Source organism: Equus przewalskii, chromosome 2, assembly GCF_037783145.1.
Source record: "Equus przewalskii isolate Varuska chromosome 2, EquPr2, whole genome shotgun sequence".
Taxonomy (NCBI): domain Eukaryota; kingdom Metazoa; phylum Chordata; class Mammalia; order Perissodactyla; family Equidae; genus Equus; species Equus przewalskii.
In genome coordinates this window covers 106,794,152-106,808,728 of record NC_091832.1, presented here as the reverse complement: position 1 = coordinate 106,808,728, position 14,577 = coordinate 106,794,152, and the positions used below count along the sequence as shown (strand labels likewise).

Below are 14,577 nucleotides of genomic sequence, written 5' to 3'. Positions count from 1 at the left end.
AGATGTCCTTAGCAAGATAGGAAAACCCGGACTGACACCGTCTGAGGGTTTTAGACACTGCCTTAAGATTCGTGCCAGTTTTAAAACACAGCCAAAACCTGGCAACGTCAGTCATAAGACTTCACTCGAGAATACTCACACTTCTTGTTTTTTCTTAACATACCTAAAAAAATGAGAGACCCTTAAGGTTTTCCTCCCACTTTTTTTTTTTTCTGCAATATTCATTAAGTCCAATAACTGAAAGTAAAACCAGGAATCCTCCTTAGGAGAAACTGCCTCCTCAGCGGCCACAGTGCATTTTCCCATGTACCAAGTTATCAATTTTTGCAAGCCATCTGACCTCTACTCCTCAGCTTTCTCATCTTTAAGATGGGTAAAATATTTTCCTTCCAGGTGGGCTGAGAATGTCAAATCAGATGGTGAGGCTGAAGTACTTTATAAAATGTTATACTTTTACGATTACAAAAGCAATAGCTATTTGCAAAGCTCTCTGTAACCTGAAAAGCAGCTATACGAATGCAAGGTATTGCCATATTACTATTAACTAATAAAAATAATAATTATGAGTAAAAGCAAAAGAAAAAAAATTAATTTCCTCCTAGGCTGAAATGCCCTGGAAAGATAGCAAAGCTACGGATCAGCTCTCTGCTGGCGGTGCCCGGCAAAGCGTGGCTTGCCTGTTTGTGCAACAAAGGAGGAAGCGAGAGGGCATCTCCTTCCCTTTGACTCCAGAGAAGGGGCCCTTATCTACGGCTTTGGGGCCTTGCGTAACCACTACACCCTCGCACAGTGGTCTCTGCTCGGCAGACTTGATTTTCCTAACAGTAGGTTTTGAGCAGCAACCCCGCCCCCGGCTGGCGCTCGGCCCGCCCACCTCCTCGCGCCGTCGCCGCTCCCGGGCCGCGTCGCGCTGCCCGTCGCTCTCTCTCTGACTCTGCTGCCGCTCCTTCTCGTGTGTGCTGAGGCATCTTTCTGCGGCGACCAGTTTCATTTGCAGCTCTGCGACCTGAGGAAGTCGTTCACAGGCAGTTGCAGGTCCCTCTTCGGAAGCCCACACACCCCGAGATTTATTCCCAGACCATGCCCTTGGGGACAGAAACGCCCCACACCTGGGCGTCCCCAGAGGAGAGGTTCTACTTTCCACCGCCCCTAACAAAGATCAGGATATTTGCATGTAAAAAAGGAGCTTCCGCTGCCGGATAAATCAAACACCAAACAGCCTCCAGCTCTTTCCTCCCTTCTCTAAACCACACCACTTCCAGGGAGTATAGACTTAGCCCCTAGACTGGGGAGCTTCCATGCTTGTCATTCTCTTCTCAACCCTCAAGAGGCTCCGTGCCTGATCTGATGCTAGGGGTCGGGGATAGGCAATGTGCCTACACCAGAGCGGACCTGGCCTTTAACTCATCAGTAACCTGCAGTGCTTGACCTGCTACTAAAGGCCAGATTAGAGGTCAGAGTGACAACGTCCAGTGAAAGAAGGCAAGAGACGGTGCTTCATCAGAAATGAGAATTACACCCATTGTTAACCCCAGGTCTGCACACATCTGCAAGTCATTCAGGAAGGCAGCTTCGACATTTTCTCTGGGATCATGGTCTTTAAAGTTGGAGACCCCAGAGCTGCCCAGACTGAATATTACAAGGTGGTCTGACCATGGCCTTCTGTAGTAGGAACAGTGTCCTGCACTTTCTAAATTTAATACTTCTGTGTATCAAAATGGGGAAGAAAAGAGCAATACTGCTATATTACTCACTTGTGGTCAGATTTCTTAATGCTGAATTATTTAGGAGAATTTACTTTCTCTTTTCTCTCTTTGAACATGGAATGATTTAAGATTATAAATGGATTTTTACATATTAAAAGATATTTTCTCCAAAAAATTTCTTTCTCATCTGCTTCTTGATATTGGACTTGCTTTAGAGAGAAGCTGGGACACCCGTTTTCTCTCCCACTTTCACTGTTAGCACTGTTGTTTCTTTATCTGTGGGAAATAGCCCTTGCTGTCTAATTAAAGAATTAGAACTAGCCTGGCATAAAACATTGTGAACTTTAAACCATATCTCACCTTGCATGTAACCTTGTGTGTTTATGACACTAGCAACAAGGCCGAGGCCAAGATACTCTGTGAGCTGTGATAAAGGTGCATAAAAACTCTAGAAACATCTCTAGAGGCTATTTTTAGTATCTTTCTTTTGCCAAGCTCAAGATGATTCACTGATACCGTTCATTAATCTTCAGCACCAAGAGGCCAATAATGCACTCAGCAGCCTCCCCCCCATCATTTTCAGCGGTTGTCTACCCACAGATCTCCTTTAGCTGAAATCAACGAGAATCTTCACATACTTGGCCCCACCAGATTATTGATTAAAAACAAATACCCAACAGAGAGAAGTTTTTACCTTTCTTTTATATAACTCTTTCATACTTCTAAATTGCTGATCCCATTGCTGGTTAACTTCCAGGAGCTGAAATTATCGAAATTTGGTAAATCAACAAAGGATTCTGTCCATTTGGAAATTTGGCCAAAATGAAGTCACTTTTTGCGGTTGCTGAGATTTTGGAAGCCATGGGTGAAGACAGTATTCCTTCCACCAAGTTCTGGCTGGGCTGAGATGACTTAACTGAACACACTCTCCCCTTTTCATAATTGATTCACATATGAAAAACTATTAAGTCTTAGGTATATCCTAACTACTCAGATGAAGGGTTTATCAACAACATTTAACTTTGCTTGGTTATTGGAATTTGCATCTTCTTTGTTTAATCCAACCATAATCTGGTAAAAATGTGTAAGTACTGATGATTTTCTATAAGATTTATTAATATACAAAGGGTCTTTTTCCCATCATTTCCATATTTTTCTATGTGCTTACACTGATGATTTCAATGAACTATTTCTTCCAGCTTTGGAAGAGTAGTTTATATTAACAACTTCCAAACTCCATTAACTGATCATCATTTGTTTGCAGTACTGTGCTTTTTAAAGTCAACACATGATTTGTAATATATACTCAACAAATAGATAATATCACCCTTTTGAAAGTACAGATTTTCAAAGAATAATAGTTTTGTCATAAAACACTGTTTAGAAATAATGTAAGTTGCAACCAATTTGGAAGTTTTTAAACTATGTGCTAAATAGAAGGAAGAAAGAACACTATGACCTGTGTTGTAGTTTTGTCGTAAGGGAAGTCTGCAACTTCCTACATCAAGAGAAATTCCAACACTTTTCAATATGGGACAGACGCTCAGAAGACAGTCAAAATGACTAAAAAATTTCAAGACTTTCTCCTAATTACAAAACAAAATATCTAATCTAGAAAGGCAGTTACTAGGTAAATCTTTTTTTTTTTTCTGCTTTATCTCCCCAAACCCGCCCTGCACATAGCTAGGTAAATCTTATATTGGAAATAGACATGGGTATTTAGTGTAAGACTATATAATATTGTTATATAAAGATAGCAGATCTGTTGGCATTTTAGAGATTAAAATTTCTTTGCTGTGGTAACATTACTCTGCTACAGTAGAGTAATTTTCCAGAAAGGCACAATACTTTATGCAGTATCAAAGAGAAGTAGAAAGCATCATAGAAGAGAACATGAAGGATGTAATATATAGAATGATTTAGAAGAATTACAAAGTCGATATCATAGTGCTAAAATCCTTACACTTTTCACCTCTTACTCTGTCAAGAAGAATAAAGAGATTCTAACATTCTTTTGACTCAGAAAAACAAATTCAAAACAACACCCATCACATTCCCAATGATATTTTAGAAACAAACATTTTTTATGATAAAGCTTCTTAACCCCTATGAGGTTGGATGCTTAACTCATGAAGTCATAGCACCTAAGTCCACTGAACTTAAAGTCTTTGACAGTATAAGCTTCAAGGTGTGTCAAGTTGCAAGACATAAAGGGCACAAGTGATAATCTCATATGGTCCAAGTGGAGGAAACATCTAAGTTTTGAGAAAACTGAGATTATAATAATCAGATTTCTGACTCTGTCATTTTTCATTCATTTGCGCGAACACTGAGAGACTAAGTAAGAGATATATAGGCGAATAAGAAAAAAGCATGTACTCTCAAAATAATGCAGTCCAGTATCCTAGAGATAAATACTGTGATCCAAGAACAAAAATAAAAGGTACCAGGTGATTCACTCTGTTTTATTCTCAGCATTAATCCATGGCACATGTTGCTTTAACTAATATTTCTAAATTACCTCTTTTCTTTGTTTTTCCAAGCACCTTATCTTTTCCTCAAGAGGATTTGTCAAGTTCTTTCTTCTTGATGATTGAGTCCACTTTAAAAAAAAAAAAAGAGTGAAACAAAATAGTCTAAAAAATAAACAAGAGAAATGCTGCCCTTCACAAACTCCATGTATTTGGTCAACTCTCATGTTGTGATTTATAAAAAATATCTTATTCTAGCAGTAACAATCTTCATGATATAGCCCTTCATACAGACCTGTTGATGAATACGATTTATATTATATTTTAGACTCCTTTATATGAATTAAGTACCAAAATAATTCTCTAATAAATTATAAATGTATCTATATAATACTTAAGCAAGAAATGAGGATTTCATGAATTTGGATTTCAATCCTTTTCCAAGAAAATGAAAATTCAGAGTATAATGCATATAGAAATTGGGTCAGTTTCATGGACATTTGTTAGGTATTTACATAGTAAACATTTCTTAAAAATCATTTTTGTAGGTGTGCCCATGATCTGAAGAGCGGTCCTGGGGAAAGTCAGAGGAGTGATAGAACCATCAAGAAAAAAAAGACTAAGACATACAACTAAAAGGCAGCAAATTGATTCTAAAACTACAATAAATTAGCTACCTCAATGACAATCACACAAATATGTTATAGAGGTGGGCATAGATTATCTGGTATTGTGTAATTAATGTTAACTAGCCCTTTGAACAAAGCCACTAGGTTACAAATTTAGGTTAATGATAAATCATTGGCACAGTGAAAAGGTTAACCAACTTTCTTCTCAGTTTCTCTTTTTTTTTTTTTCAGGGGTGGGAGTATTCATTTAAAGAAGCGCAAAAGCTCTGGAAACTGCCTGCCATCTGTCGAAATGGACCACCCACAAAGCTCACTTAAGTACTGTTTTCTCTATTTTAACTCAAGAGTCTTGTTACCATCTCATCTCTGAGTCATACAAGTAATACTATGAAGCGTTTGAAGAGGTTAGTTCCTGAATCTGCTGTTCAGTTTCAGGCTCAGTAGTTACTGTGGACCATGAAACTGCTTAAAGATATTCACGAACAATTAAGAAATATTTTCAAAAGATGTTGGCCTTTCCCGGAAACGTTTATAGGAAATGCTCTTTTGCAATCAAGTTGGGATTTCAAGGACTTTTTTCATTAGAAATGATTTACAAAACGATTTTTCTATCTTTTCTCTACTTACCTACGTCTCGCTCAATGTTTTAGAGTTTGATGATATTTTACATCTCTATAGATGCCATTCTGGGTTGTCTGAGCTTCTTTCTATTCAGACCCATGTATATTAAGACCACATTTAAAAAAAAGACATTCTTCTGTAGGTCAACAAATTCAGAATGTTTATACTTGTTTCTGACCTCAAGCTGGTTTGGCTAAGTGCCAGAAGTGACATCAAAATCCAGGGAACAGGTATAATTGGGTTCTCCCTTCTTTAAGAAGACTTTCAAGAGACTGGACTCATTCTGGATCAGAAGACTAAGTATTAGGTATCTTTGACCTGGAAAACACTGTGAGCCAATCCTACTTGGTGTGTCCTGAGCTTAGCAAATCAGAGGTGCAGTGAGACTGGATTCTACACCAGTGGTTCTCACCGCAAGAGTGCATCAGAGTCTCCGTGAGAGCTTGCTAAACATAAGGTACTCTGAAACTGAATCAGAATTTCTGAAAAGGGAGCCATAGCAACTCTGTTTTCTTTTTAATAGACTTCATTATTTAGAGCAGTTTTAGTTTCACAGCAAAATTGAGTAGAAGTACAGGGATTTCCCATATACCTGCTGCCTTCACACATGTGTAGCCCTCCGAATTATCAACATTCCCCACCAGCGTGGTACATTTGTTACAAGAGATGAACCCACAGTGACACATCATTATACCCAAGTCCGCAGTTTACATTAGGGTTCACTCCTGGTTGTGTCCATTCTATGGCTCTGGGCAAATGTATAATGACTTGTATCTATGATTATAGTATCATACAGAATAATTTCTCTGCCCTAAAAGCCTCTACACTCCACCTGTTTACCCCATCTCTGTTTTTAATGAATTTCACAGGTTATCATGATTCATGCTAAAGTTCAAGATTCTCCCATTGCACACCATGTTTGGGAACATGGATTTGGGGTCCTCAAAAAGTCTTTTTTCTATTTGGGATATGAACGAAAAATCTGTGACCAGCAAACATTTGTATGACCCTGCCTTCTGGGAATCCAGATTAGGAGTAATCAGAGAGTGTGCATTTTTTCCCCATATATAATTTTCTCTGGAAAAATTATGAAATATTTTGACCTTTGATTTTTATTTTATAAATAAGAATTATCGAGAAGTTAGACACTAAATCTGCAAAAGAGAGCATGTGCACATGATAATAGGAATGGATTGTAAGCCATAACTGTATCACCAGGGGCTTCTCTGGAGATTAATCAACATTTTCCCAAGGTTCCTATGATTTAGGTGTGTATTAAAATGAAGCAAAATCAATTAAACACAAAGTGTGGGGAGAACTTTTCATTTGTATTTGCTTTCTTTCCAGTTGCTAATGAAGGCATCTGATACTGCAATAAATACAAAGATGTTTAGTCACTGGTCCTACCAAGGACCCAATTATAGAACAATTACTCCCTTAAAATGCAATCTATGTTCAAAATATCTGGGCATTTCTTTCTCAATTACCATAAGACCCAGACCAGCTTCTAAGATATTCAAGTTCTGATACTGCTAAATTAAATACCTAAATGAACAAAAGAGCCTCGTTCAGTTTCCTATTATATCTTGGTTATCTCTGAAAAAAAAAAAAAAAAAACTTGAAAGAAAGCACTTTCATTCATTTATTCATTTAATTAGTAAGTATCTGTTGCAGTAACCAAACAAAGACTATGGTATTAATTGTAAGTATTTTACTATGGATACTTTATTGCTGTAATATATTTATTTCTAACCACACTAATATAATATTCTTTTTAAATTTTACATCGAACCAAATTCCTCTAAAACAAGAGCCCAATATGAAACCCGTAGAATGGGGAAGCTGAAAGGATAGGATTTAGTTTCTCACTTTGTAAAAGAAGAAATGAGGCTCCGAAGTGTCAGAGGAAATGCAGTGGTCACCAGATATTGTTTCTTTGCTGAATAACATTGTTTAAAAATGTAGAGAAGATCTTAGCTAAGGAAAGCAAACCAGCCATTTCTACTCTTACTGATCATCGCATAATTAGCCATTAGAAATGTTGTCGATACTAGACATGGTCAATTAATCCTCTAGAAAAGTGTTCTTACCTCTGCGTGCTCCGTAGAATTTTCTGCTGCACTCATTCTAGTTGGGCCCTGTCCAAAATGTGCCATGGAAGCTGTTTTTCCTGGAGTCTTAAAAAGCAGAAAGAAAAAAGAAAGAAAATGTCTCTGACGGTGTCTTTTACAGTGAGACCAAATATACAAAACTTTAAGAAGACCACACAGACGGTTAAGTCATGATAGAAAATAATAGCAATAGTTTTTCATTAAACGTGAACAGAAGTGACTCTGGGTGTGAATTACACAGAATAAGGTTATAGGCGCAGCAACTGTGATTTTTAACTTTTCTTCTCTTCCAAATAGGGATTTCCCAGGATGTCCCAAGCAAGCAGGCTGTGACTAAGACACAGGCACACAAGCCTTGCTATGGTATGTAAATTGTCCTTCCTTTACTGGCAGTTTCTCCAGCTGGAGGAGGAAGTTACTGCAGAGAGCCTGGGAAAACCAAGTCTTTCCTCAGTAGCCGAACTGCCATAACTTCATTGTACTTCCCAGAGCAATTAGGTAACTGTTGACTTTTTGACAACTAGGTTACTTGCTTCTCTAAAGGCAGGATTTTCTGGCAATGCCTTATAAATGTGAGCTTAGCTGTGTGAAACTGAATGAGTCATACATAATTCTATAAGTGCTACTAATTCTTATGGAACTAAAAGAGAAACAAATCCATTACAAAGAAAATGGGCATTGTTTGCAAAACTAATCTTCTATTTTGGCAGAAAGTTTAAACTTGCTTCTTGAGATTAAGATTGTCTTTTCCATAGGTCAAGTCCAGATTTTTTCCCACAACTCATTGGAAGTTAAATCTTTTTTTCCGCACTAACATTTTAGCTTTAATTAGTTGCCTTGTCATTTTACAGCGCCTTGACGTAGTGGAGCACTCGATAGGGAGTGCAGATAAAAGCTAGAAAGACGGATGCTCAGAGCTACACGAACGGGCCAGGATGGAGCAGGAGACCTCTCTCTCTGGACTTGGAGGAGAGAGAGCAAAAGAAAAGGCAGGAATACAAAAAGGAAAGAATGTGCTGCTGAAAGGAGAAAGGAAAGAATTTACAGTTGATCATATAACTTACATTTTTCTTTAAACCTCCCTATGAGATATCCACGTATAAGCAGGATAAATCCTAAAACTCCTGAAATTCAAACTCTTTAAAAGGGAATGAATGGGTGTCCAAGATTTGGCCCTCCCTTTCCTCCTTCGTGTCGTCCACCACTCTCCAACACTCCCTGTGCTCCAGCCGTTACTGAATTCCCTCCCTTTCCTGAAATGAGTCAGGCATGCTTAATACGTGCTGCTCTGTCTGCCTGGAACATTGTCCTCTCTGGGCCTCCCTCCTATCTGGTAACCTGGAACACCTAGCTCATGTCTCTCTTGCACCCTGACTTTATCTGACCTCCTCTAACCAGCCAAGCAGAGCTTATTTAAAACAGCTTATTTACAATAGCCTATTTATGTCCATGTCTTCACCTCTGTGTCCACAATACCATGGCACAGAGTAGGTGTTCAACACATTTTGCTGAAGGAACAAGTTGATGAATATCTGCATATCAAGTTTATGGACTTTTTGCTGGTTTGTGTGTGTGTATGCGTGTGCGTGCGCGTGTGTTTACTTTCTGCTCATTTCTTGGTCTGTTTTAGGGGTATGCTTGAGTGAAATGGAGTGATGTTTCCTTTAAGGCAATATCCAAAAATACAAGTGGGAATCAAATTGTTCAGAGTTGTACAAGTAAAAGTTATGACTCACATATGATCTGATTTTAGGGGATATAAGCAGAGATTTCCTGGAGACTGACACTTCATTAACACTAAAATCTGCTCATCAGAAAAGAAAAAAAAAGACAATAAGGTAAAAATATAGTTCAAGGTTCCCTTCAGCCTTATCTGTGTATTTGGTAATAGTAACCCAGTGGATGTGGTAACACTGACCTAGAGAAGTGGTTTGAAAGAACACTTTCTTGCCGGGAAGTACTGTCCTTGCCACTGTTGTCTTCTGGGTCTCCTCCGTGAGGGACCCTGACGTGTGCTCAGTGTTGCAGCACGTCATGGTGTGATGGCTTCTATTGAACGGAAATCCTATATCTTTGCATTTTCCATTACAAGTTCTTTGCCTCTTCTGCAATGCAGTTTAACAGCGAACAGATTTTCTGTTAGCTCCAGAGAGCCATGTGTGATTTATGAATAAACAATAACTTCTGAAGAGCCCCACGTTTGCTTTGAGAAAAAAGGAACTTGCACTAGGATAGTTCTAGGAATACAGCGGATATTTTCTGTTACATGTGCCCCCATCGCCTCACTTCCACCCCCTCACATGTGCTGTATACTTTGAGAGTCTGGCTTGTAGTCAAGCATTGTTTCATGAGAAGTCTTACTAGCTGCAATAACTCTCAGAGAAACAGACGCTTCACGCCATGATTCCAAGGCGATTTTGAAGAGTCCTCATTTCTCAAGTGACTAAAATCTCATATAGAGCAAAATAACCAGCAAAGAGAAATATGGTGAAGGAAAGGATGAAGGAACTGCCAATCTCTGGTCTGTAACTATCATTCGAGTTGATAGTTCTCAAAATTAGTCCAGGAGGAGAGCATCACATTTCTGTACATACTTGGACGCATTCTTTGGCAGGTAAAATAAACATGGCTTTTTCTTTAATTTTCTTTTAGAATGGGGGTTGAAAAACCTCCTTTGCTTCCTGAATCTATTTGTATGAATTTTTAGGTGAATGTACTATCTAGGTCAGAGAGAGGGTATCTAGTTGCTACTGAAAGACTAACTCTAGAATCAGGTCATCTGGATTCCTATCTCAGTTCTGCCATTCTCTATTTGTGACTCTGGGCATGGTGTTGAAGGCCCCTAAGCCTCAACTTCCACATTTGTAAAATGGGGAGAGTAATAGTGTCCTCTTCCCAGGGTTGCAGTCTGTGATAATACATATAAAGAGCTTAGATATTAGTAATAATATGACCTTAAAGATAGGACCATCAATCAAATTACTTATGCAACAAATAATATGACACATGAGAACGGTCATCAGTCATTTATGCCTCACTAACTATGTGCTTGGCACCGAGTGGGTTCCAAATGAAACTAAGCAAAAGTTCCTGCCTCCAATGAAATTAATATAGATATACCTATACATACACAAATGTGTGTGCATGTGCCTGCCTGTAAGAATTCAGAGGCGAGAGAGCTCATTCTCAGCTTTAATCGTAATGGGACAAGTTGGAGTTTCTGCTGGGCCTTGAAGGGTTGATAGGATTCTAATAGATGGTGAAAGCTGAGGTATATCGCCATGAGGGGAGCACCTAAAAGGGAACAAAGAGGGACAAACCTAAGTACAAAGGATCCCAGTAAGCCCAGTGTAACTAGAGTAGGGTCTATGTGGCATATCTAAAGTTGATTGGGATCAAGTTGTTCAAGGCTTTAAATTCCAGATGAAGAAATTTAGACTTTCTTCCATAGGCCATGGGGAACCACTGAAGGGGAGCTATCCCTTGAACAAAGGGATTACATGATCAAAGTGGCTTTTTAGTAAAAATAAACCTGAATACGTGCATTGTGTACTAAATGGGTGAGGTTGACAACTGTAATACCACTTAATGGATATTATCAAAAGGAGTATTCGAAATACTTACCAACTCGTGGTAACCAAAATATGGTAACGACTTGTGGTAATCGGTTCACCTGGGGCACTCAAAATGGACCACACCTCTGAACCCCAAACTCCTGTTTTAATTGCCTACTTGCTGTCCCTCTTTGGATGCGTAATAGGCACCTCCTTCCTCGCTTGCAGACAATCTATTTCTTGATCCCCACAAAACTCGTCTTCCCGTCAAAATCAATGACAACATTCATGCTCCAGGCTCAAAATCTTGGAGTCATCCTTGACTCCTTTTTTTCTCTCACAGCCTGTATCCAGTCAATCTGAACATTTTGTAGGTGCTTTGAAAATACATCCAAAAGAAGAACAGTACATTGCCGCAAGAGCTTGGCGCTTCCCAGTTTAATGAGAGAGTGGTGAGGTGAAATAAACATGCCTTTTAATGACTTTTTCAAAATAGGAACTTTAATGTTTGCTTCTTGATTTTGTTCACATGAAAATTTGTAGGAGAGCATCCAGTAGTGACTGATATCTGTCTCTGTGTCAAATCCTAGTTCCATCATTTACTAGTTTTGTGACCTTTGGCGAGATGCTTAGCATCCTTGGACTGACCAAGACACCATCATTTCTTACCTGGAATATTGCAATAACCTCATGGCCTCCCTGCTTCCACTCTTGCTCCTCCTCCATCTATTATCAATACAGTAGCCATTGTGAGTCTTTAAAAATACATGATTTCATGTCACTCCTCTGCTCAAAACCTTTCAGTGGCTGCTCCTTTAACCTGTCATACACACTCCCTGTTTTCTCTGCATAGGTCTTCCGCTAGATACCCACGTGGCTCAGCCCCTCACCTTCAATAGGTAATTGCTTACACATCACCTGTTACTGAGTCCTTACCTGGCCTCCCTGTTTAAAATTGCTCTCTATCCCAGTACTTTCTATCCACTCTTCCTGCTACATTTTTCCATAGAACTATATAAAATACACTATATGCTTTTTCTTTGTTCATTACCACCCATCATTAGACTATAAATTCCATGATAGCAATTTTTGCCTGTAAATGTTCATTCTATATTTCTTGAACCTAAAATAGCACCAATTATTTTAGAGCCTATGAATGTACACATAGTGCTTAGACACATAAAACCCCCTCCCCACCCAAAACTAGATCGATAATGTTGTTGAATCAGGTACCTTCTCAAGAGATCTTAAAAGATCTGAAGACCAGAAACTTCACCTTCTTGGCTTGCAAACTAGTAAATCACTTCTCTTTCGTACCTGAAGCCTGGACTTGGACTAGGAGAGTCATGTGAGAAGCATGTCCCCAGTTCTGTAGCCTCATGGGGGATGTAAGCTTGTGTCCCTGCAGCTTGGAGCTCTGAAGCAGCTCTCCCATGCAATACAGAGATGTTGCTTGCAGTCTGTTTCCACTACACGCTTGTAGTTTTCGTGCACATCAGATACATTCTAGGGCAAACTGGCTTTCGCTGACTAGTCTGTAGTCTTCATGAAACTTCCATGTCTAAAGATTTCTCAGCGCTGCACAAAGCAGTAAACAATCTGACCCAACGTAACCATCAGCCCTTCTGTGAAGTCTTCTTGGTTCTCCAGAGCAGAGTACTTACTTCCTCCTTTGTGATACCAGGGCGCTTTGTGAAACACCAATTCCAGCATTTATTGTAAAACAGTCATGAATTCTATGTAACTGTCTCTCCTGAGAGGCTGTAAGCTTCTTGAAGGTAGGGTCAGCATCTATCGTTTTAGCCTTAGGAACTAACATAGTACCTTCAGAGTACAGAGTAGTGATACACACATTTTTATTGAATGAATCTGTTTATGTAGGAATCTTAAGTAGGAAATCATAGCACATCTCTGCTTCTCAGGACACAGCCAAGAGGAGAATGACCACAGAGATACAGAAAGCTTTATGTTTTGTTTCCAAATCAGGAAGGATCAAGTTGGAGTACCAATCCATTTTTAAAAACCCATTCTGTTTCAGTGTATTTTCTTTTTGTTCATTTTATAGGTAGATATTTCACCCTTTCCTATTTCGTTTATGTGATCAATATTATTTCGTCTCCATACAAAGCCCCTTAGAAGTTGCTTTTCTCCTATTCTTGGTTAACATTTAATGAATACACAATATAAATAATTATACATGCCATAGGGGAAATTTTAAAAGGCATAAATGTGGTCTTCAATAATATTGCCTATATTTGCACAGTGCTTTATTACATCTGAGATAAGCGATAGGTTAATATCTTGAAATCTTAACTGATGACCCTCCCTACCCCAAACACACACTGCCTTTCGTTTCATGTAACTATTCCTTTTTTTTCTCAGTGGGAGATATCTTTTGCCTTGGGGCTGTTTGTCAGAGAATGCAAAGGGAAAAATAGCCCCTGTTCAGCCTTTGAATTTCAAAATAGACTCTCCAAACACTAGAGACCACCTTGAAAACCAAAGCTTTGAATTGCAAGAGCTGGTGTTTCTAAAAATAATACATTAAAAAAATTTTTCTTAAAGACTAATTCCTTTTGTGCAATTTATTTTGAAATGGATTGATGGATGAAAAGAGGGATAGGTGGATGGATAGATATGTGGCAAACAAGCAGAGGAAAACATTAATGGTAAACTCTAGGTGGTGGGTGTATGGGTGTGCATCACAAATCTTTTCAACTTTGCTATATATATATTTGAAATTTTCATGATAAAATGTTTGAGAAAAAATCAGAATCAAGGCATAAAAACTTATACCATAAACGACTGATAGAAAAGAGGGTAGCTGAATCTATTCCTTACCTCTTCCACAACCTCTCTCCTTTAGAAGAGCAGGTAAAGGTTGATGGCCTGAGAGAAAATGAGAAAAGCCTCAGGGAAAAAGAGTATTTGAACATCCTGAGTCCTTGTGAGGAAACTGAGCCCTACTCCGCCACTGCTGGGGACTCATCCATCATCTATGGAACTGCCCAGACTGAACATGGAAGAGCAGAGGGAGTTTCAACCTCACCCCCGGGGTTAAGTGTGGGGAAGGGGCATGCCTTGAAGAGAATTTCTCCATGCCACCGTGGTACACAGCTGAGACCTGTGGATGTCTAGTTAGAGAGGTTCTGAGATAGCTAAACCTCAAAGTGGTGTGGAACAGGCCAGAAATTTCCTATGTTCCTGAGAAGGATGCCAAGGTGGTTAACAGAGGTTAAATAGATTTAAGGAGGCTTCACCATCAAATTGAGGAGGATGCAGTATTTACCACATGGCCTGAGGTCAGGAGACAGGATGAGTGACCTGGAAGCTTCAGTGATTGCCAGTAAGGATATAGGCCAATGAAAAGACCATAAGGAGAAGATTACATCAATGCCAATGGCAGTGTGAGGTGGTAGATTATTGTAGCCCAGATGCCTTTACCCTAAAGTTGCCAGAAAAATACAGGACATCCAGATAAATTT

At 39.1% G+C, this 14,577-nt stretch overlaps 1 protein-coding gene across 7 annotated transcripts in view; it reads right to left on the bottom strand.

Annotated features, from left to right (window-relative positions):
• TNIP3 (TNFAIP3 interacting protein 3) overlaps positions 1 to 14,577 on the bottom strand; it is a 100,214-nt gene that overhangs the window by 26,387 nt on the left and 59,250 nt on the right. For 2 of the 7 annotated variants that reach the window (XM_070609207.1, XM_070609208.1), the window contains exons 1-5: positions 12,410 to 12,745; positions 7,518 to 7,604; positions 4,228 to 4,308; positions 2,401 to 2,466; positions 875 to 1,006 (exon numbers count right to left, since the gene is read on the bottom strand). In XM_070609207.1, coding sequence (XP_070465308.1) covers positions 875 to 1,006; positions 2,401 to 2,466; positions 4,228 to 4,308; positions 7,518 to 7,583 — 345 coding nt within the window. In that variant the 5' untranslated portion in view covers positions 7,584 to 7,604; positions 12,410 to 12,745. Of the gene's footprint in view, positions 1 to 874; positions 1,007 to 2,400; positions 2,467 to 4,227; positions 4,309 to 7,517; positions 7,605 to 8,602; positions 8,888 to 12,325; positions 12,746 to 14,577 lie in introns of those variants that run through there. The other 5 variants (XM_008512780.2, XM_008512781.2, XM_008512784.2 and 2 more) reach the window with 4 other exon arrangements.